Source organism: Mesoplodon densirostris, chromosome 18, assembly GCF_025265405.1.
Source record: "Mesoplodon densirostris isolate mMesDen1 chromosome 18, mMesDen1 primary haplotype, whole genome shotgun sequence".
Classification (NCBI taxonomy): Eukaryota; Metazoa; Chordata; class Mammalia; order Artiodactyla; family Ziphiidae; genus Mesoplodon; species Mesoplodon densirostris.
This window is the reverse complement of record NC_082678.1, coordinates 26,847,919-26,870,805: the sequence shown is the minus strand read 5'-3', so window position 1 is coordinate 26,870,805 and position 22,887 is coordinate 26,847,919. Positions and strand designations below refer to the sequence as shown.

General features: G+C 57.3%; 2 protein-coding genes across 2 annotated transcripts; both read left to right on the top strand.

The window, feature by feature from the left end:
• The first annotated feature begins 285 nt into the window (after positions 1-285).
• LOC132479061 (forkhead box protein J1-like) lies at positions 286-3,151 on the top strand. Its single transcript, XM_060082615.1, has 2 exons — positions 286-783; positions 2,471-3,151. Exons 1-2 carry the CDS (start codon positions 286-288, stop codon positions 3,149-3,151), a joined length of 1,179 nt encoding a protein of 392 aa, XP_059938598.1.
• A 14,710-nt stretch (positions 3,152-17,861) lies between these two features.
• Positions 17,862-20,815, top strand: LOC132478882 (forkhead box protein J1-like). Its single transcript, XM_060082330.1, has 2 exons — positions 17,862-18,359; positions 20,048-20,815. Exons 1-2 carry the CDS (start codon positions 17,862-17,864, stop codon positions 20,813-20,815), a joined length of 1,266 nt encoding a protein of 421 aa, XP_059938313.1.
• The last annotated feature ends 2,072 nt before the right edge of the window (positions 20,816-22,887 follow it).

The window sequence follows — 22,887 nt, the reverse complement described above, 5'->3', positions numbered from 1 at the left end:
GGCAGTAAAAGATCCTCCCCAGCTGCAGGAAGGATTTTAGTAAGAGCCTCCCCCCTCGCCCACACTCTCCCCTCGGGGGTGGGGAAAGAGGGCTCAGTTCCCGCTCTGGTCCCCGCAGGCACCACACTCCGTTTGGAGGAGGCTACCCCCGGATCGCGGGATGGAAGCCCGCTTCCGGGAGGCTGCGTAACTGAAGCGGCGGGAGTCAGCGGGCCGGAGAGCTCGGCGGCCACCCTCGGCTCGGCTCGTGGATGTTGACAGCCCCCTCGGAGAGTCCCCGCAGATATGGCGGAGAGCTGGCTACGCGTCTCGGGAGCAGGGGCAGCGGAGGAGGCCGGACCGGAAGGCGGCCTGGAGGAGTCCAACGCCCTGAATGACAGCCTGACCAGCCTGCAGTGGCTGCAGGACTTCTCCTTTCTCAACGCCGAGGTCCCCGCCCTGCCTTCGGCGGACACCGACCCCCACGGCTACCACGAGCTGTCAGGCTCGGCCGAGCCGGGGTCTCCCCTGGCGGCGGACCCCGCCTGCCTGGGGCAGCCGCACACACCCGGCAAGCCCACGTCCTTGTGCACGCCGCGGAGCGCCCCCTCGGGGCTGCAGGCCTCGCCTCCCAACGACGTGGACTACGCCACCAACCCGCACGTGAAGCCGCCCTACTCGTATGCCACGCTCATCTGCATGGCCTTGCAGGCCAGCAAGGCCACCAAGATCACCCTGTCGGCCATCTACAAGTGGATCACGGACAGTTTCTGTTACTTCCGCCACGCTGATCCCACCTGGCAGGTAGGGAGGCACTCCCTCCCTCCCTCCCCATGCCCGCGCGGACTGGACTCACATCCCAGATGCGCAGGCCAAGTAGGCGCGGTACGGCCAGGGCCCCGAGAGAGGAAGGCCGTCCAGGAAGGACCTCAAGGGAGCCCAGTGCTTGGACTGCTGCCCCTTTGACTTCAGAGACGGAGGAGGGAGGATGTTCAGAGGGCTGTAGGGGTGCCGACCTAGAGGTTCAAGTGGAAAGAACTTGTCACTCATCCGGCAGGCTCAGCCCAAAGACCAGGGCTGAACTATGCGTGGACACAGCCCCCCAGGGTAGGTTGATGGACTGAGGGACACATTTTTGTCCCAAGTCCTGGAATTCCTCGACACTACCCTCCTCAAGGTCAGTTTGTCAGGGCCTGACTGGAGGCAGAGCATCGTTCCTGCCAGGCTCTGCATCCCGCCTGCTTTCAGTTGGCTGGAGGGGCTCTGGGAGGGGAGAGGGGCGTGCTGCAGGGTGTGAAGGCCATCTGTGTCCCAGTGGAAGGGCTCCGGGGCCTTCCGAAAGCTGCCGTGCCAGCCCCCACCCCAAGCCCTCCCTAGTTTCCTGCCTACACTCCTGCCCCTCTTCTCATCAACCTCCCTGGGGGGACAATTACCTCAGCCACGTGCTTTCCACAGGGGCTCTTTCCTCCCACACTGGCTTCATGTTCCAAGTCTCCGGAACCTGGCACAGAGCAGCCAAGGGGCCCAGACCACCATGTAAATCTCCCAGTCTTGCCAGGGGGCACTACTCACCTGCCGGCCCCACCCACCAGGCCCCAGACCCCTGTGCCCCAGCGTGGTTTGGACTGTGCACCCAGGCGTGAACAAGGCAGGATGGTGATTCAGGCTGGGCACACACTGCCCTGAGCCTCTTCGACCATCAGGATCAGGGGCTACTTGGGGACAGAGACCCTGAGGATGCACAGATCCTTCCCTGTGGCACAGGTCACAGGATCAGAGTTCCTGTGATCACAGCTATTCCACGTTTGCTTGGGCCCTGACCCTGGGGCAGGTACCATTTGTAACCTTGGTGAGAAAGCAGAGACCCTCCACCACCCCCCACCCCACCCCAAGCCTGAGAGGCCCCAGGAATGAGCGCTATGCTCTTGGCTGGGTAATAATCAACTGAGGCCTCAGAGCCTGGGGTGGGAGGAGGGGGACATGGTGGGTGAGGGCCCAGGCCAGCAGCCGGCTCTAGAAACAAGGAAAGTCATCAGATCCTCCCACACTTCATCCCCCCCGCCACACACACCCCCTCACACCCACTCACTCATTTCACAAACAGAGAAGGCCAGCCAGGCCCAGGCAGAGGGAGATGGCCGTCCAGGACCTGGGGGAGCCAAGGCCTTTGAGCAGAGGCCGCAAGCAGCGGGGTAAGGGAGGGAGGGCAGGACAGGCTGGCACTGAGAGCCACCCTGCGGCTCAGGGCTCGGATGACTGAGCAGGCAGATATCCTGGCAAAAGGGAACAAAAGCCCCCGACAGCACTCCCAGCTCCTGGTGCCCCGTGGCTGGTGTCCCAGAGCCTCCCGCTCGGAGCAGCGCCTCTGTCTCCCCTGCCCCCATCGGAGAGAAGGTGGCGGTGGGACTGGCAGTGGCGCTAGGAGCCCCCCATCACTGACCCCACCCACTCTCCCAGCTGTCTTCCTTCTCTCCTATCTCCCTGTGTCCAGAACTCCATCCGCCACAACCTGTCCCTGAAGAAGGGCTTCATCAAGATGCCCCGGGAGAAGGACGAGCCAGGCAAGGGGGGCTTCTGGCGCATCGACCCCCAGTACGCCGAGCGGCTGCTGAGTGGGGCCTTGAAGAAGCGGCGGCTGCCCCCAGTCCACATCCACCCGGCCTTTGCCCGCCAGGCCGCGCCAGAGCCCAGCGCCGCCCCATGGGCCGGGCCACTGACCGTGAGCACCGAGGCCCAGCAGCTGCTGCGGGAGTTCGAGGAGGCCACTGGGGAGGCGGGCTGGGGTGCAGGCGAGGGCAGGCTGGGGCGTAAGCGTCAACAGCCGCTGCCCAAGCAGGAGGCCAAGGTCCCGCGGCCCTCCAGCCCCCTGCTGCTGACCCCGGAGGAGCAGGGTGAGCTGGAACCCCTCAAGGGCAACTTTGACTGGGAGGCCATCTTGGACGCTGGCACGCTGGACGGGGAGCTGGGCACGCTGGAGACCTCGGAGCTGATCCCGCCGCTGAGCCCTGCCTCCCACGGGGACGTGGACCTCACCATCCATGGCCACCACATCGACTGCCCTGTTACCTGGGGGCCTCCAGTGGAGCAGGCTACCGACAGCCTGGACTTCGATGAGACCTTCCTGGCCACATCCTTCCTGGAGCACCCCTGGGACGAGAGCACCTGTAGCTAGCTGCCCCCCGAGCCCCTCTTTGAGGCCGGGGATGCCACACTGGCCTCTGACCTGCATGACTGGGCCAGCCTGGGCGCCTTCTTGTAAGAAGCCAGGCCCTGCCCCACCTCCAGACAGCACCGAAGTCTGGGCCCAGACTGCCCCCCTCCCCGCCAGTGCAGGCCCATGGACACCCTACCGCCCAGGCAGGGGCTGGGCCAGGTCACCCCACCAGGCCACACGGCCCCCAGCCCAGGCCATCCTCAGATTCTAGTCCAGCAGGCTGAGAATTGGGGCCCAGGACCAAAATTGCTGCCTCCGCTCCCCAGCCCCCCATACACACAGTGTTTCATGGATCCACTTCTTCCCTGCCCCAGAGACACGCTAAGGGCCCTGCACTATGAGAGCTGCGGCTTGGAGGGGCCCTGGCCAAGCTGGAAACATCAGTACGGGGCCCGCCCCGAACACCTTAGCTTCTGAAGCTTCTCTCTCTCCTGCTCTCCTCCCCAGGTCTCTATCCAGAGCAAGTTCCCAGGTACAACACATGCTGATTAGGTGACTGCAAATTAACACCCAAGAGGCCTCTCCCGGCAGTCTGTGAGGAGGAGCTAGGCGGAGGGGGGAAGAGAGAGGAGACAGAAAGGAGGCCGGGGTGCCGGGTGGAACCAGGAGATTTTCTAAGGCCTCTGGGATCTTCTGGCTTCATCCCTAGAGGTGGGGCAGAGGGTATGTGTCCCTAATCTTTGAGCCCAACTTGAGGCTGAGAGCAGCGGGGAGATGGGGATCTGGGGGTTAGGGGCTGGGGCAGCCAAGCTGCAGAGGGAAAGGGCACAGACAGACTAATGTAGTGAGTGTAGCTATAGCTGAGGCTTAACTGGGAGGGACGCAGTGCTTGCTAGAACCACTGGGACCAGGAATGGGGGGATGGCCCCGTGCCCTTGCTTGCACTCCTGCAGGGGAGTGTCTTGCTCCACCATAAACGCCCTGGGCTGCATCCCACATCCACTCTCCTAACCCGTCGGGCATTTTAACCTTTTTCATAGAAAGTTATTTACAATAACAACATTTTTAAAAATAAAGTTTTAAAAAGTCTCAAAATGGACCTGCTTGCAACTTTCTCTGGGGAAAAGCATGGGCCAGTTTTGGGGAGGCCACGGCCCAAGGGGGAATGGCTGGGAGGAAGATGGGGGGCACCAAAGGCCTGCAGAGTGTCCCCTGATGCACTCCTCATGATCTCTGGGTGCCCAGAGAGAAAGGGGCTGAGAGGCGGCCCTCGGGGGTCCCCTGCAGCCAGGGCCTCGGCACCTCTATATGTGCAATGGGGAGACTGTACCCACAGCCCCGAGGAGCAGGCAGCAAAGGAGGCCCAGCCCCCTCCGTGGCCCTGGGGACTCACTCACAAAGGCCGTTCTTGCCCAGGGCTCGGCTCACGTTCCCCACCTCGCCCAAGTTGAGGGCCTGCCCAGACTCACCTGCGGTCCTCGCCTGGGCCTGTCTCCAGCTCCTCCCTCCCTTGGTCCCTTCCTGAAGGGACAGGGTGTGAGGTCAGAGGGCCCCAGCCCCTGGGGCCCCACTTGCCACCCTGGGGTTCATTCACTCCGCCCAGGGCCTTCCCTCCAATGCAGGTTGGGGCTGAGGGAGGCCATCAGGGCAGACGGAAGACAGGGTGCCTAGACCCTACAGCTCCAGCCTGTGAGGAATCAACGTACCAGAGTTCTGATGGGGAAACTGAGGCACAGCAAATATGTGACACTCAGCAGGCACCTTTCAACCCCCTCACCCCAGCTTTGCCGGGAACCCATCTCTCCCCCGAGCCCGCACCTGGCCCCGCCAGCACGTCCTTGTGGTGCACAGCCCCTTCCCCCAGCACTCACGTGCACGTGCGCACAGACACACACACACACACACACACACACACACACACACAAACGGGCACTGTCCTACACAATCCTGCCCAGCCTCCACGGGCCCCTTTCTCCTGAAGCCCCTTTCTTTCCTTGCACTGGAGGCTGGCTCCAGAACACCCTGGCATTCCCCCGCCAACTTGCTGCTTTCCCTTGCTAATTATTCCAAATATTTCAGAAGGGTGCGCCCACTGCAGGGCCAGCCGGGTTGGGGCCTTACAGAGCTCAGGAGGCAGCCCATCCCCTTCCCACCGCTTGCTGAGGAGGCTGCCCCAACCTCCCTCTGAGACTCCCTTCACCCCCTAAGCAACGACTCCCTCCCTCTCCCCACCACCCTCCGGCCTTCCTCCCCACGCTCCCCAGCACTGGGGGAACATGGGGGCTCCAGCCTCTCCACTGGTCCCCAGGCTCAGCCTCCAGCCCCCGCCAAAAGGGGTACACCCTGGATTGACAGGTGGGGCCGGTCACTGTCCCCCCTCCTCACCCTCTGCCTGGGCCCATGCTGGGGGAAGAGGGGCAAGGTCAGGGGCTGGCAGAACTGCCTGCCAGGTAAGGAAAGGCTGAAGAAGCTTCTGGCTGCCAGGAAGAATCCCCAGGAGCTCCTGGAAATCCCTATGCTTGGCACTAGCGTCTCTGGGGCTGGGACCCAAACACTGGCACTTTTAAGGGTCCATGGATGCTGCCAACGAGCAGCCAAAGCTAAGAGGGGGCTCCGAAGCGGCCAGAACACAGGGCTTCACACACCCTTTCAGCAGGCAGCGTTTGGGGGTTGGCGGTGGAGGGGGCGGGAAGCGTGAGTGGATCCTGTCCCTCCTATTCATCCCTGCCCCGGCCCTTGGCTGGGTGGCTTTTTCAAAAACGTTCAGTGACTCCGTATTTATTTAGAGATTCAATGTAATCCCAGTCAATATATATTTGGCGCCCTTAACAGTAAGTTGCAGACAGGCTGCCCCATTAGCACTAGATACTTTAGTGTGTGTTTCCTTAGAACAAGGACACGCCTCCATAATCCCAGTACCACCATCACAATCAGGAAATGAACACTGACCTGGTAATCCCATGTAACCGCAGACCCCCTTCACATCTTGCAGATCACCCCAGTAATGCTCCTCTCCATTCCAGCATCCCAATCCAGGACCCCATGTTGCACTGAGTTGTCCTTTCTCTTTTGCCCTGTGTGGCTTTGAGCCCATGACTCAAGCTCTCTGGGCAGGTTTCGCATTTCCTTTGATCTCCACTTTTGAGGTGAGAAGCCCTTCAGCCACTTCAGCCTCAGGTGTGGTACAGTCCCTTCCCAAAGCAAGAAGCCAGCTTTCTGTCTCCTCACTTTCCACCTCTTCCCTATCCTCCCTCCCCCATGTATCGCCAGCCAGGAAAGGGATGAGGGGCAATGTTCAGGAACTCAGTGTTTGGGGACCCTCGCCGTCTGCCCACGGGACAGGCCACCCCCAGCTCCAGTGACGGCAAGGCCCCCGGGATGGGATTCCATGCTGGCCTGAAGCAAATGCGCCAGGCCTCCTGAAGAGCTGAGCTGAGGGCAGGAAACACTCTTCTCCCCGCCTCTGCCCCCCTCAACATACTGGGGACCCAGACTTGAAGAAGGAAGGTCATGTCCATGGTGTCCTCCCAGATCAGCACCGACACCGTCTCCTCCATGTCCGGCTCCTACATCGCCCCTGGCATGGAAGAGGACGGGGAGGCTCTCCCCTGCCCCCGGGCCGCCAGCAGGACGCCCTCAGAAGAAGGAGACGTAAGAGAGGAGCATGGGATCGCCCTCGCCGCTCTGCTCTGCTCTGTACTCGAGTCCCAAGGAGCTCAGTCCAGGGCCTGCCAGGGAGATCGGCAAAGCCCCCCAGTGCTCGGGAGGGGAGCCCTGGAAAACACGGTACCGGGTTGTTGAATCAAAGACTCCCTCAGATGTGATCTTCCATGTGGCACCACTTCTGTCCTGAGGACTTGGTTTGGGTTTGCTGCCAGGCGAGCTGGGTAGGAGAGCCGGTGGCATCTGCACCTTGACTTTTGTTGCTCCTTTGCAGGTGACGCCAGCGGCGTCTCCAGACTGCAACTTTGCGGGCCTCGTCGCCACCGCCGAAGAGCAGGATGCAGAGGTAAGAGCAAGGTGGACGCTGGTGCCCCTCCCCGGTCAGAGGGACTGCCGGCGCTGGCACAGGATGCAAATAGGATGGGGGCTCTTCTGGAAGAAGCCTTCCAAGGTGGTGCACTTGGATCTGTTAGAGGCAGGGTGCAGAGCAGAGGGACTGTCCGGTTAGCAGAGGGCGCTGGTCTCAGCGTAATAGGCGTGGGGTGAGTTCCAGAGGGAAGTCTTCCAGGCCAGACCCTTGAGAGGGCGTTTGTCCTCCAATTCACTTAGTATTTACCTGGCACAGGCATCTCACATCTTCCTGGCACTGGGGGACACAAAGACCGAGTGACATGGCTTTTGCCTGCCCACACCCCCAATCCACCCATCCCATCCATTCCGGAGCTCCATCTGATGGAGGAATCAGAGTTATAACTCAGCGTGAGAAGTGCTCTGACGGAGGTGTGCCTGAGGTATATGGAATGCCCAGCTCCCAGTGGGGACTCTACAACTTTCTCTTGAGCCAGATGTTCTCAAAGGAGTATCTGGATGGGATTGGGGATCCTAAAGGGTTTCTGAAAGTTTTATGATCTCACGGTTTGCTTTTTCATTTGGCAACTTTGATTTCCACCTGAGAGAAACAGTGTGAGCTAAACTATTACCAAGGCTATTCCTGACAGTCCCAGGGTCCCTCTGTAAGGTGCCTCAGACCTGGTCCCTCTGGAACGTGCCTCAGACCTGGTCCCTACGGGCCGATCCTGCCTCGCCAAGCAAAATCTGCCTCTGCTGGGCCTCCCAGCCATCTCACACGGACAGGAAATGTATGGATACCATGAGGGTGATTAGTTCTGTCTTCTGACAATCAGTAGACTCCTTTCACTGCTTTATGGACTCACAGTGCCTTCCTTCTGTCCTAGGGAAATGATGTTCTAGAAGAAGAGGACGGATCACCCACACAAGAAGATGGTAAAAGACCTGGTCTTTTGCTCCCTTTTATTATATTTCTTTCCCGGGTATTCTCTGAAGGGTACAGAAAGGGGCACTGGTGTGACTTGGTGGCACTGCTCAAGGGTGTGGCTTTGGGGAAAGGTCGTCTTCTTGATGGAATATCAAAGCAAGCAGGGTATCTGAGGACCTCAGCAGCCTTCCTGGCTCTTTCTGGGCCTCTGAGCCAAGGCTGCAGTAGATACATGGAGTTCTCCACCTACGTTGAGTAGATCCTGAAGCTTCTTGGGCAACTGCCATCACCTTCCTTCCTGCTTCAGCTTCTCAGCTGAGTCTCACAGAACTGCTCTAGCAGCCCCAAAGTTCATCTGCAGCAGGAGAACAGCTTCCTCCCCTTGGGGGAACCGACTGTTAGGCAGTAGGTTTTCCTGCTTTAGTGAAGAAAACGGCTGATGTTACAGTAGCAGAAGGATCACAGCCCTGGCGGCACAGCAAAGGTGAGGTGAAGAGACGTTAGCAGCTCAGCGTACACTAGTGTTTGTAGGCTATTGGCACGAGTCTCTTTACCATCGTTCAGGCCTCAAGTAGATATTTTTTTTTAATTGGAAGAGTTGGTTTACAATGTTTTGTTAGTTTCTGCTGTACAGCAACGTGAATCAATTATACATATACATATATCCACTCTTTTTTTAGATTCTTTGCCCATATAGGCCATTACAGGGTACTGAGTAGAGTCCCCTGTGCTCTACAGCAGGTCCTTATTAGTTATCTATTTTATATATAGTAGTGTGTATATGTCAATCCCAATCTCCCAATTTATCCCTCCCCTCCCTTGCCCACCGCCATAATCATAAGTTTGTTTTCTACACCTGTGACTCTATTTCTGTTTTGTAAATAAGGTCAACCATATCTTCAGTCGGAAGAATTTGGTTTCTAGTAAGCCAAGAAGCGAAGGAACGACCTACATATAGAGCAAGGAAGTGGCGGGGGGGGGAGGGTAGGCGAGCTGGGAATCCCACCTGGGAGTGTAGGACCAGGCGTCCCAGGAACCGGTGTCTCTTCCCTCTGCTCCTCTGAGGTGCCTCCACAGAAGGGCAACCTCCAGAGCAAACCTGGATCCCAGCCTGGATGCAGATGTCACACTAGTCACCTCTGCTTTGGCCATGGCAGTTGCTTGGGGGGCGGTGTGGTGTGCAGGGGTGCGCATGCGCACATGACCACTCTCTCCTGGCCAAGTAGTGCCGGAGGAGGGGTGGTCGCCCAGGCTGTGCCTCTGCCACACGCACACGCCAACCAAGCCGGGGTTGGGTGCTACCTCCCCTCGGTTGATGTCTTCAGGGCACAAGGCTCCGAGATCTCCATTGTGATTGCCGTCCCCAGTAGAATATTTGCTTCTAAAAGGCACAGGGCAGTACGTGGTTTCCGCCTGACATTCCATATGTGGTTTCCACCTGACATGCCGTACGCAGTAGATGTATGTTTCTTCCTCTCCCTTTCACCAAGGAAAAAAAACCGAGTGGGGTGCTTGAAAAAATAACATCTAAAACTGTCCCCTTCCCATCTTACACGACTGTAGGTTTCTGGTCAGCCCCTTAAAACATCCTCAGAATAGCAAATTAAGTCTCAAAGAAAATAAATCGTAATTTTGTGAACAATGCGATTCTTTGATTTGAGGTGCAAAATTACGGGACCAAAGAGCTTTAATTGCCATTTTATGTATTAGTCATTTCGCAGAGCCTTGTGGTCATAAACACACCCCACGTGCACCGACAGACACAGGCCGGAGTCCGGGGTCACTTCCCCCGTGGCTCTCCTAGCTCTTCCAGCCTGGCTTAGCTCTACTGTGGGCCCGGGTCTGCGTGTCCGAATCCCACAGACCTCCCCAGGGTCTGATTTCCCAGGAACGAAGGCTGGAAAGGGGCCAGTTAAGGAAACAGAGCAGAACAGAGCGAGAACACAAACGTACCCACACAGTTTCCTTTATTGTCCACTCTACCCACTTAATTCTTGTTTTTAATTTTAATTATTTATTTTTTTAACATATGATTTGATGTTTTTTGTCTCCATCCTTAAGATTTTTATTTTAAGGACAGCAAAGCAGAGAAAAACACAGCCAGGTCCTCTCTAACTGCCTTAACTCCGTTACAGGCCAGAGGACATTCGCATTTCTAGGTATGGAGTGTGACAATAACAATGACTTTGACATCGCCAGCATGAAAGCACTGGACAATAAGCTGTGCTCTGTGGTCTGCTTACCCGGTGAGTGGCAGTCTGCTGAACATGAACTTGGTGGGAGACGCTCCCCTGCTCGCACCCCTGCTCTCACCCTGGGACACCCATCTCCTGCCCTGCAGTTCCTGCAAGAAGGCATGGGCTTTGCTAAGGTGCTGGGAGCCAGTTGCTGAAAGGAAGTGAGGCGGCCTCGGGAGAGTCCTTGGGCAAAGAGCGACTCTGCTCTAAGCGAAACTATTTGGGCATGGAGAAAGGCACAAAAATACCTCCAAAGCCTTCCAATTTGACCTGACCGCATCCTCTCCATCATGATCTTGCAGATCCCATGGCAGGGGGCCTGGTCTTGTTTCCATCAACAGGCAGTTTAAGGCAAACACGGCGTCTGTGATAAGGTCTTGGAAAGAGAGCCTGAGTCCTTGAAAAGGAGACCTGTAGCCCCTCAGAGGAGAGTGGTTAGTTAGGATCAGAGAGGAATTTCAAAGCCAGCATTTTATAGACTAGCTCTGTGACCCAGTGAGCCCTGGGCCACCACCAGTTGCCTTGTGCTCCCTAGATTTGGATCCCAAAGGAACGATCAGGGGTCGAGGGTGACTCTTCTCCCTGGAGCCCTAACTCTGTAAATTCAATCAGGGCCATCAACGTGCCCCTTATTCCTTCTCATGACACTAAACTGAATCCGGGATGAGTTCTCAGGAGGAGCCCACCTGTCAGTCACACTCTGGGCACTGATGTCCCCCTGCTCCATGCTCACCAAGGGCTTCACCAACCATGGCTCTAAAGCCACGTCTTGCCCAGTGGACTAGGTCGAAATTGCCCCTTCTGGGTTCACGGCAGAGACTGCCTTCATGTTGCATGGTTTGTAATCTCTTAAACATGCCCTGGACATGTTTAAGCTTCAGGACAGCCACGTCCCATCGTGGGTCCAGTGCTTTACTCCCTTGGCAACGTGGCTACAGGTGCTGGAGGGACACAAACTCCTGTGGTTGCCACTCTCCATCAGCTTGCAAAAGACCCAGGTCCTCACCCCTCTGGCCCCATGCAGGCTTGTGGGGGAGGAAGCCGTAATCCCCAGAGACACCTCCCACGGCCTTCCCAGGGGCTCGCCAGCCTTTCCACTTAGCGTTGACCCAGCCAGGCCTGGGCCAGAGCGGCTGAGGTCCAGGGTACACTTCACTTCCTGCCTTCCCACTCTTTACCTGGCTTCTGTCTGTCCATTGGTTTCTCATGTCTTTTTGCCAAATGTACGTCTGTCTGTCCAGTTTGTTTATTTTGAAACTCATTTAGGTTATCCAGACTTCGTGTGAAAGTTCATGTTCACCCACACCCAACCCCAAGCTTGCTGGGCACGCGCACATCCGAGGGGCCCTCGCTGAGGCTTCCATTCCTAACTGGCAAGAGCCTGTATTTAATATGCTGAAATTTTCCAGGAAAAAAAATATTTGTGAGACTAGATTAATCCCTGTTCCACAAAAGCAGGGATGCTTCTGTGGCAAAGGTTACAGGCAGGATTTGTTTTGGTCACTAGTTGGGGAAGACGCCATCTCTGCCCTCACTCCGCCCTGAGTCTGGGGCAGCGGTGCCGGCCAGCCGCTCACTGGGCTTCAAGAGAGGAATCTAGGCTCCTGCCTCCCCGCAGTGGACGCCCACCAACCCCCGAGTTTGGCAGAGAGAGCTCCTGGGAATTGTTTCAGCCACCCATGCTGTTGGAAACTGACCCCAGGCCTCGTGCTTCCTCCTCTCCCTAACTCCTTCGGGCCAACCTGCTGGTGGAAGTTTATTCCATTCTGGGATGGCGGCAGGGGAGCGACACCTGGAAGGAAAACAATGCCTGGGCTTCTTTACAGTGATCTCGGGAGCCAGCCATTCTCAGATTAAACTGGCTTCACCGTTCAGGCCAGACATGAAACCGAATGACAGTGGCGGCTGCCGGGAGAGGGAGTTGAGGGTCGCATCGTAGCCTCACCCCGAGGTCTCAAGGGCTCTTACGGGAGAAGGAAAGTGCATCTGCTCTCTTGGTAAAAGGTTTCTCGGGTTCTGCTGTTAGCGTCACACTGGTAATAAAGAGCTGGGGAACTCTCTGGAAGCATCTGTCGGGTTAATGTCAGGTTAATGACAGGATCATCCACTGTGGTAGTTCCCGTGGAATCAACAGACCTCACCACGCTCAGCTGTAAGTTCAAAGTTCCATCCTATGACTGAGGTGCCTCAGGCTGGCTTGGCCATCAGGACAGCTTCTCAGGCACTCGGTCTCCCTCTCCACGCTGTTTCCCTCCCCACACGGATGCCACTCCCCTCACGGAGCGCCCACAAGGAGGGAGCCCGGGGAGCATCCCATGGTCCACCCTCCCCAGGCCCAAAGGTGCTCTGCCAGGAGCCCCAGCTGGTGGCAAGTATGGCTCAGGTCCCCATCCTCGCTGCTCTCATCACCCTTGTGGGAGTGATGCTGAGAAAGGACCCGTGTCATTCCAGCACCTCTTCCCCTAAGAAGCCTCTGGGTCTTCTTTGGCCCCAAGACCAATGCGGTGCGGCGGGGGGGGGGGGGGGGCGATGGTATGTTCTGAGATTGTTCTGCAAGGTTCACAAAGGGAGGAACTCTGAGTTGACCATTGTAGGTGGTGAGCCGATTAGAATCACGAGGCCGTGCTAGGTAGACGGGCCTCCAAGGAATCTGATGGAGTATCACACAGGCGGCAGGATAGTGGCCAGGGGACCAGTGACAATTCTGTGAAAAGGCTCTGGGGCGTGTGATGGGAAAAAGCAAAGATAATTTGAGTTTATTAGTGGAAATACAAATGGTATTGTTTTGTTTTGTTTTGTTTTCTGTGGTACGTGGGCCTCTCACTGTTGTGGCCTCTCCCGTTGCAGAGCACAGGCTCCGGACGCACCGGCTCAACGGCCATGGCTCATGGGCCAAGCCGCTCCGTGGCATGCGGGATCTTCCCGGACCGGGGCACGAACCCATGTCCCCTGCATCGGCAGGCGGACTCTCAACCAAGGGTAAGCTGTGAAAAGGCGAAAGAGAGGCATGGACATATATACACTACCAAACGTAAGGTAGATAGATAGTGGGAAGCAGCCGCAGAGCACAGGGAGATCAGCTCGGTGCTTTGTGACCGCCTGGAGGTGTGGGATGGGGAGGATGGGAGGGAGGGAGGTGCATGAGGGAAGGGATGTGGGAACAGATGTATATGTATGACTGATTCACTTTGTTATAAAGCAGAAACTAATAAAAAATAAAAATAAAATAAAAATTAAAATAAAAACAATAAATACTTGGGAAGAAAAAAAAAACTGTGACTCAAGACAAGCTGGACATGGAGGAGTGAGAGAGGGCAAGGGGTAGAGGGAAAGACATGTTTCTGGGTGGGGGCTGGTGTACCATCCCCCGGGCACAGCTCCTGCGCAGAGGCTTGATATGGAGCCCTCACCTCCACCCACCCACAGCAATCAGAGAAGAAAAGGAAATAAAAGGAATCCAAATTGGAAAAGAAGATGTAAAGCTGTCACTGTTTGCAGATGACATGATACTAGACATAGAGAATCCTAAAGATGCTACCAGAAAACTACTAGAGCTAATCAATGTATTTGGTAAAGTAGGATACAAAATTAATGCACAGAAATCTCTGGCATTCCCGTACACTAATGATGAAGAATCTGAAAGTGAAATCAAGAAAACACTCCCGTTTACCATTGCAACAAAAAGAATAAAATACCTAAGAATAAACCTACCTAAGGAGACAAAAGACCTGTATGCAGAAAATTATAAGACACTGATGAAAGAAATTAAAGATGATACAAATAGATGGAGAGATATACCATGCTCCTGGATTGGAAGAATCGATATCATGAAAATGACTCTACTACCCAAAGCAATCTACAGGTTCAATGCAATCCCTATCAAACTTCCACTGGCATTTTTCACAGAACTGGAACAAAACATTTCAAACTTTGTTTGGAAAAACAAAAGACTCCGAATAGCCAAAGCAATCTTGAGAACGAAAAACGGAGCTGGAGGAATCAGGCTCCCTGACTTCAGACTACACTACAAAGCTACAGTAATCAAGACAGTGTTTTACTGGCACAAAACCAGAAAGATAGATCAATGAAACAGGATAGAAAGCCCGGAGATAAACCCACGCACATATGGTCAACTGATCTTTGATCAAGGAGGCAGGAATGTACAGTGGAGAAAGGACAGCCTCTTCAATAAGTGGTGCTGGGAAAACTGGACAGGGACATGTAAAAGTATGAGATTAGATCATTCCCTAACACCATACACAAAAATAAGCTCAAAATGGATTAAAGACCTCAATGTAAGGCCAGAAACTATCAAAGTCTTAGAGGAAAACATAGGCAGAACACTCTATGACATAAATCACAGCAAGATCCTTTTGGACCCACCTCCTAGAGAAATGGAAATAAAAACAAAGATAAACAAATGGGACCTAATGAAACTTCAAAGCTTTTGCACAGCAAAGGAAACCATAAACAAGACCAAAAGACAACCCTCAGAATGGGAGAAAATATTTGCAAATGAAGCAACTGACAAAGGATTAATCTCCAAAATTTAAAAACAGCTCATGCAGCTCAATAGCAAAAAAACAAACAACCCAATCCAAAATTGGGCAGAAGACTTAAATAGGCATTTCTCCAAAGAAGATATACAGACTGCCAACAAACACATGAAAGAATGCTCAACATCATTAATCATTAGAGAAATGCAAATCAAAACTACAATGAGATATCATCTCACACCAGTCAGAATGGCCATCATCAAGAAATCTAGAAACAATAAATGCTGGAGAGGGTGTGGAGAAAAGGGAACACTCTTGCACTGCTGGTGGGAATGTGAATTGGTACAGCCACTACGGAGAACAGTATGGAGGTTCCCTAAAAGACTAAAAATCGAACCACCATATGACCCAGCAATCCCACCACTAGGCATATACCCTGAGAAAACCATAATTCAAAAAGAGGCATGTACCAGAATGTTCATTGCAGCTCTATTCACAATAGCCCGGAGATGGAAACAACCTAAGTGTCCATCATCGGATGAATGGATAAAGAAGATGTGGCACATATATACAATGGAATATTACTCAGCCATAAAAAGAAACGAAACTGAGCTCTTTGTAATGAGGTGGATAGACCTAGAGTCTGTCATACAGAGTGAAGTAAGTCAGAAGGAGAAAGACAAATACCGTATGCTAACACATATATATGGAATTTTAAAAAAATGTCATGAAGAACCTAGGGGTAAAACAGGAATAAAGTCACAGACCACTTGAGAATGGACTTGAGGATATGGGGAGGGGGAAGGGTAAGCTGTGACAAAGCGAAAGAGAGGCATGGACATATATACACTACCAAACGTAAGGTAGATAGATAGTGGGAAGCAGCCGCAGAGCACAGGGAGATCAGTTCGGTGCTTTGTGACCGCCTGGAGGGGTGGGATGGGGAGGGTGGGAGGGATGTGGGAACAGATGTATATGTATGACTGATTCACTTTGTTATAAAGCAGAAACTAATAAAAAAATAAAAATAAAATAAAAATAAAAACAATAAATACTTGGGAAGAAAAAAAAAACTTTGACTCAAGACAAGCTGGACATGGAGGAGTGAGAGAGGGCAAGGGGTAGAGGGAAAGACATGTTTCTGGGTGGGAGCTGGTGTACCATCCCCCGGGCACAGCTCCTGCGCAGAGGCCTGATAAGGAGCCCTCACCTCCACCCACCCCCTTCAACCAGAGAACTTCCAACTGCAGCTCCTCAGTAATTGAAGAGCAGGAAAGCTGGTGACTGGAGGGAGGCTGGGGGAGGGGAGGAGGAAGGACCACAGTCCACCGTTAGTCCGTCACTTAAAGGCTGGTGAAATTAATGGGGCAAATGACCCCAGTCAAAGAATTTGGCAAGTCCACGGCTTTCCTGGGTTTCACCCAGCGGCTCTGTTTCCTCGGCTATCTGGAAAGGAGGGAGAGCACTTGCGAAGAAGCCTCTGGAATGTCAGCTTCTGGGAATCTTGCTGAGGACGGGGCGGGGAGGGAGCGCTTACCGGGAAACACTGGAATACCCTAGCCGCCTTGGGGTGCCTGCGACCGGGGCTGCGGTTTCTGCGGACCTGAGCGGCAGGTGGCATCAGAGAGTCAGACCTGCTTGCGGGCACCAAGACGACACTCGGTCGGGAGACCGGGACAGGCCGCAGAAACGTGAGCAAGTGCCACTCGCAGCCCAGAGGAGAGGAAAGGAAAGCCCCAAGCATGCACCCAGCCCTGGCCCCCACGCCACGGGCTGCGTCCCAGGAGCCGTCGCCACCTCTGAGCAGCCCAGATGGGAAGGGGGTGGGGCGGAGGACGGTTCCCGCGGCGAACTGCTCGCCGAGGGCCCCGGGGCCTCTGCGGGAGCGCCAAGCCGCGCGCCTCTCCGAGCCCTGCGCGGGGCCCTCGGGCGGGAATGCGCGGAGCCGGGACGCGGTGGCGGGTAGGGGGCTGGGTCGCGCGCGGGAGAGGGCAGCAGGAGGGAGCTGGAAGAGAGTTACCGCGTGAGAGAGCGGTTAAGAGCGCGCGGTCTCTTTGGAGATGCCCTGGCCAATGGCAGAAGCGGAAGCTGTTTATATGGGCGGGGCGTCGCCACGGCAGCAGGAGACGCCTTGCGAGCGGCTACTGAGTGCCGGTCCCCGGCCGCTGGCTTTCAGAGAGGCGCCGTTGGGCGTGAGTGGCGACGAGGATTGCTGGCTGGGCCCTCGAGCTGGGAGCAGAGAGCCGCGGTGAGGGTGGGCGGTGGGAGGAATTTGTTTGAGAACCTTCCTTTGGCCCGGGCTGCGCTCTGAGCCAGGTAAGGGACGGGGAGGGCTGCAGGCCGTGGGAAGGGAGGGCGTCAGTACCAGCCCGCTCTCCCATCCGTCCCCGACGGAAGTGGTGGGCCCGGGGACTGACATCAGAGGCGTTTGGGGGACACTCACTTCCCACCCCCTTATAACTCTCTGTATTGTTTCCTTCCTTCCCCTTGATCCCCATCCTAATATCCCTTTTCAAAGATCAGACGACCTCCCCCGCCCCCCGACCCGTCGTACTGCCCTCCTGGACTCTCTCGCCCCATTTCCATTGGTTGTGGACGGAGAGAGGGGGGTTAATTCCCCGCTTTGAGGGAGAAAGGGGTGGCCTCGCATGCCCCTACACTCTTCCCTCGTTTGGCTAATTAAGTCTCCTCTAAAAGATCCAAGAGGAAAAGAGCGAGGCGAACCCCCTGTGGGTCGGACCCCCGGGCACACCTTCTGTTTCCCAGACCTCGGCAGTAAAAGATCCTCCCCAGCTGCAGGAAGGATTTTAGTAAGAGCCTCCCCCCTCGCCCACACTCTCCCCTCGGGGGTGGGGAAAGAGGGCTCAGTTCCCGCTCTGGTCCCCGCAGGCACCACACTCCGTTTGGAGGAGGCTACCCCCGGATCGCGGGATGGAAGCCCGCTTCCGGGAGGCTGCGTAACTGAAGCGGCGGGAGTCAGCGGGCCGGAGAGCTCGGCGGCCACCCTCGGCTCGGCTCGTGGATGTTGACAGCCCCCTCGGAGAGTCCCCGCAGATATGGCGGAGAGCTGGCTACGCGTCTCGGGAGCAGGGGCAGGGGAGGAGGCCGGACCGGAAGGCGGCCTGGAGGAGCCCAACGCCCTGAATGACAGCCTGACCAGCCTGCAGTGGCTGCAGGACTTCTCCTTTCTCAACGCCGAGGTCCCCGCCCTGCCTTCGGCGGACACCGACCCCCACGGCTACCACGAGCTGTCAGGCTCGGCCGAGCCGGGGTCTCCCCTGGTGGCGGACCCCGCCTGCCTGGGGCAGCCGCACACACCCGGCAAGCCCACGTCCTTGTGCACGCCGCGGAGCGCCCCCTCGGGGCTGCAGGCCTCGCCTCCCGACGACGTGGACTACGCCACCAACCCGCACGTGAAGCCGCCCTACTCGTATGCCACGCTCATCTGCATGGCCATGCAGGCCAGCAAGGCCACCAAGATCACCCTGTCGGCCATCTACAAGTGGATCACGGACAGTTTCTGTTACTTCCGCCACGCTGATCCCACCTGGCAGGTAGGGAGGCACTCCCTCCCTCCCTCCCCATGCCCGCGCGGACTGGACTCACATCCCAGATCCGCAGGCCAAGTAGGCGCGGTACGGCCAGGGCCCCGAGAGAGGAAGGCCGTCCAGGAAGGACCTCAAGGGAGCCCAGTGCTTGGACTGCTGCCCCTTTGACTTCAGAGACGGAGGAGGGAGGATGTTCAGAGGGCTGTAGGGGTGCCGACCTAGAGGTTCAAGTGGAAAGAACTTGTCACTCATCCGGCAGGCTCAGCCCAAAGACCAGGGCTGAACTATGCGTGGACACAGCCCCCCAGGGTAGGTTGATGGACTGAGGGACACATTTTTGTCCCAAGTCCTGGAATTCCTCGACACTACCCTCCTCAAGGTCAGTTTGTCAGGGCCTGACTGGAGGCAGAGCATCGTTCCTGCCAGGCTCTGCATCCCGCCTGCTTTCAGTTGGCTGGAGGGGCTCTGGGAGGGGAGAGGGGCGTGCTGCAGGGTGTGAAGGCCATCTGTGTCCCAGTGGAAGGGCTCCGGGGCCTTCCGAAAGCTGCCGTGCCAGCCCCCACCCCAAGCCCTCCCTAGTTTCCTGCCTACACTCCTCCCCCTCTTCTCATCAACCTCCCTGGGGGGACAATTACCTCAGCCACGTGCTTTCCACAGGGGCTCTTTCCTCCCACACTGGCTTCATGTTCCAAGTCTCCGGAACCTGGCACAGAGCAGCCAAGGGGCCCAGACCACCATGTAAATCTCCCAGTCTTGCCAGGGGGCACTACTCACCTGCCGGCCCCACCCACCAGGCCCCAGACCCCTGTGCCCCAGCGTGGTTTGGACTGTGCACCCAGGCGTGAACAAGGCAGGGTGGTGATTCAGGCTGGGCACACACTGCCCTGAGCCTCTTCGACCATCAGGATGAGGGGCTACTTGGGGACAGAGACCCTGAGGATGCACAGATCCTTCCCTGTGGCACAGGTCACAGGATCAGAGTTCCTGTGATCACACCTATTCCACGTTTGCTTGGGCCCTGACCCTGGGGCAGGTACCATTTGTAACCTTGGTGAGAAAGCAGAGACCCTCCACCACCCCCCACCCCACCCCAAGCCTGAGAGGCCCCAGGAATGAGCGCTATGCTCTTGGCTGGGTAATAATCAACTGAGGCCTCAGAGCCTGGGGTGGGAGGAGGGGGACATGGTGGGTGAGGGCCCAGGCCAGCAGCCGGCTCTAGAAACAAGGAAAGTCATCAGATCCTCCCACACTTCATCCCCCCCCGCCACACACACCCCCTCACACCCACTCACTCATTTCACAAACAGAGAAGGCCAGCCAGGCCCAGGCAGAGGGAGATGGCCGTCCAGGACCTGGGGGAGCCAAGGCCTTTGAGCAGAGGCCGCAAGCAGCGGGGTAAGGGAGGGAGGGCAGGACAGGCTGGCACTGAGAGCCACCCTGCGGCTCAGGGCTCGGATGACTGAGCAGGCAGATATCCTGGCAAAAGGGAACAAAAGCCCCCGACAGCACTCCCAGCTCCTGGTGCCCCGTGGCTTGTGTCCCAGAGCCTCCCGCTCGGAGCAGCGCCTCTGTCTCCCCTGCCCCCATCGGAGAGAAGGTGGTGGTGGGACTGGCAGTGGCGCTAGGAGCCCCCCATCACTGACCCCACCCACTCTCCCAGCTGTCTTCCTTCTCTCCTATCTCCCTGTGTCCAGAACTCCATCCGCCACAACCTGTCCCTGAAGAAGGGCTTCATCAAGATGCCCCGGGAGAAAGACGAGCCAGGCAAGGGGGGCTTCTGGCGCATCGACCCCCAGTACGCCGAGCGGCTGCTGAGTGGGGCCTTGAAGAAGCGGCGGCTGCCCCCAGTCCACATCCACCCGGCCTTTGCCCGCCAGGCCGCGCCAGAGCCCAGCGCCGCCCCATGGGCCGGGTCACTGACCGTGAGCACCGAGGCCCAGCAGCTGCTGCGGGAGTTCGAGGAGGCCACTGGGGAGGCGGGCTGGGGTGCAGGCGAGGGCAGGCTGGGGCGTAAGCGTCAACAGCCGCTGCCCAAGCAGGAGGCCAAGGTCCCGCGGCCCTCCAGCCCCCTGCTGCTGACCCCGGAGGAGCAGGGTGAGCTGGAACCCCTCAAGGGCAACTTTGACTGGGAGGCCATCTTGGACGCTGGCACGCTGGACGGGGAGCTGGGCACGCTGGAGACCTCGGAGCTGATCCCGCCGCTGAGCCCTGCCTCCCACGGGGACGTGGACCTCACCATCCATGGCCACCACATCGACTGCCCTGTTACCTGGGGGCCTCCAGTGGAGCAGGCTACCGACAGCCTGGACTTCGATGAGACCTTCCTGGCCACATCCTTCCTGGAGCACCCCTGGGACGAGAGCACCCGTAGCTCCCTGCCCCCCGAGCCCCTCTTTGAGGCCGGGGATGCCACACTGGCCTCTGACCTGCATGACTGGGCCAGCCTGGGCGCCTTCTTGTAAGAAGCCAGGCCCTGCCCCACCTCCAGACAGCACCGAAGTCTGGGCCCAGACTGCCCCCCTCCCCGCCAGTGCAGGCCCATGGACACCCTACCGCCCAGGCAGGGGCTGGGCCAGGTCACCCCACCAGGCCACACGGCCCCCAGCCCAGGCCATCCTCAGATTCTAGTCCAGCAGGCTGAGAATTGGGGCCCAGGACCAAAATTGCTGCCTCCGCTCCCCAGCCCCCCATACACACAGTGTTTCATGGATCCACTTCTTCCCTGCCCCAGAGACACGCTAAGGGCCCTGCACTATGAGAGCTGCGGCTTGGAGGGGCCCTGGCCAAGCTGGAAACATCAGTACGGGGCCCGCCCCGAACACCTTAGCTTCTGAAGCTTCTCTCTCTCCTGCTCTCCTCCCCAGGTCTCTATCCAGAGCAAGTTCCCAGGTACAACACATGCTGATTAGGTGACTGCAAATTAACACCCAAGAGGCCTCTCCCGGCAGTCTGTGAGGAGGAGCTAGGCGGAGGGGGGAAGAGAGAGGAGACAGAAAGGAGGCCGGGGTGCCGGGTGGAACCAGGAGATTTTCTAAGGCCTCTGGGATCTTCTGGCTTCATCCCTAGAGGTGGGGCAGAGGGTATGTGTCCCTAATCTTTGAGCCCAACTTGAGGCTGAGAGCAGCGGGGAGATGGGGATCTGGGGGTTAGGGGCTGGGGCAGCCAAGCTGCAGAGGGAAAGGGCACAGACAGACTAATGTAGTGAGTGTAGCTATAGCTGAGGCTTAACTGGGAGGGACGCAGTGCTTGCTAGAACCACTGGGACCAGGAATGGGGGGATGGCCCCGTGCCCTTGCTTGCACTCCTGCAGGGGAGTGTCTTGCTCCACCATAAACGCCCTGGGCTGCATCCCACATCCACTCTCCTAACCCGTCGGGCATTTTAACCTTTTTCATAGAAAGTTATTTACAATAACAACATTTTTAAAAATAAAGTTTTAAAAAGTCTCAAAATGGACCTGCTTGCAACTTTCTCTGGGGAAAAGCATGGGCCAGTTTTGGGGAGGCCACGGCCCAAGGGGGAATGGCTGGGAGGAAGATGGGGGGCACCAAAGGCCTGCAGAGTGTCCCCTGATGCACTCCTCATGATCTCTGGGTGCCCAGAGAGAAAGGGGCTGAGAGGCGGCCCTCGGGGGTCCCCTGCAGCCAGGGCCTCGGCACCTCTATATGTGCAATGGGGAGACTGTACCCACAGCCCCGAGGAGCAGGCGGCAAAGGAGGCCCAGCCCCCTCCCTGGCCCTGGGGACTCACTCACAAAGGCCGTTCTTGCCCAGGGCTCGGCTCACGTTCCCCACCTCGCCCAAGTTGAGGGCCTGCCCAGACTCACCTGCGGTCCTCGCCTGGGCCTGTCTCCAGCTCCTCCCTCCCTTGGTCCCTTCCTGAAGGGACAGGGTGTGAGGTCAGAGGGCCCCAGCCCCTGGGGCCCCACTTGCCACCCTGGGGTTCATTCACCCCGCCCAGGGCCTTCCCTCCAATGCAGGTTGGGGCTGAGGGAGGCCATCAGGGCAGACGGAAGACAGGGTGCCTAGACCCTACAGCTCCAGCCTGTGCGGAATCAACGTACCAGAGTTCTGATGGGGAAACAGAGGCACAGCAAATATGTGACACTCAGCAGGCACCTTTCAACCCCCTCACCCCAGCTTTGCCGGGAACCCATCTCTCCCCCGAGCCCGCACCTGGCCCCGCCAGCACGTCCTTGTGGTGCACAGCCCCTTCCCCCAGCACTCACGTGCACGTTCGCACAGACACACACACACACACACACACACCCACACACACAAACGGGCACTGTCCTACACAATCCTGCCCATCCTCCACGGGCCCCTTTCTCCTGAAGCCCCTTTCTTTCCTTGCACTGGAGGCTGGCTCCAGAGCACCCTGGCATTCCCCCGCCAACTTGCTGCTTTCCCTTGCTAATTATTCCAAATATTTCAGAAGGGTGCGCCCACTGCAGGGCCAGCCGGGTTGGGGCCTTACAGAGCTCAGGAGGCAGCCCATCCCCTTCCCACCGCTTGCTGAGGAGGCTGCCCCAACC

Coding starts and splice junctions, on each gene's coding strand:
- LOC132478882 (XM_060082330.1), top strand. CDS start 17,862: ATGGCGGAGAGCTGGCTACGCGTCTCGGGAGCAGGGGCAGGGGAGGAG. Junction 18,360..20,047: donor ACGCTGATCCCACCTGGCAG/GTAGGGAGGCAC, acceptor CCCTGTGTCCAG/AACTCCATCCGCCACAACCT.
- LOC132479061 (XM_060082615.1), top strand. CDS start 286: ATGGCGGAGAGCTGGCTACGCGTCTCGGGAGCAGGGGCAGCGGAGGAG. Junction 784..2,470: donor ACGCTGATCCCACCTGGCAG/GTAGGGAGGCAC, acceptor CCCTGTGTCCAG/AACTCCATCCGCCACAACCT.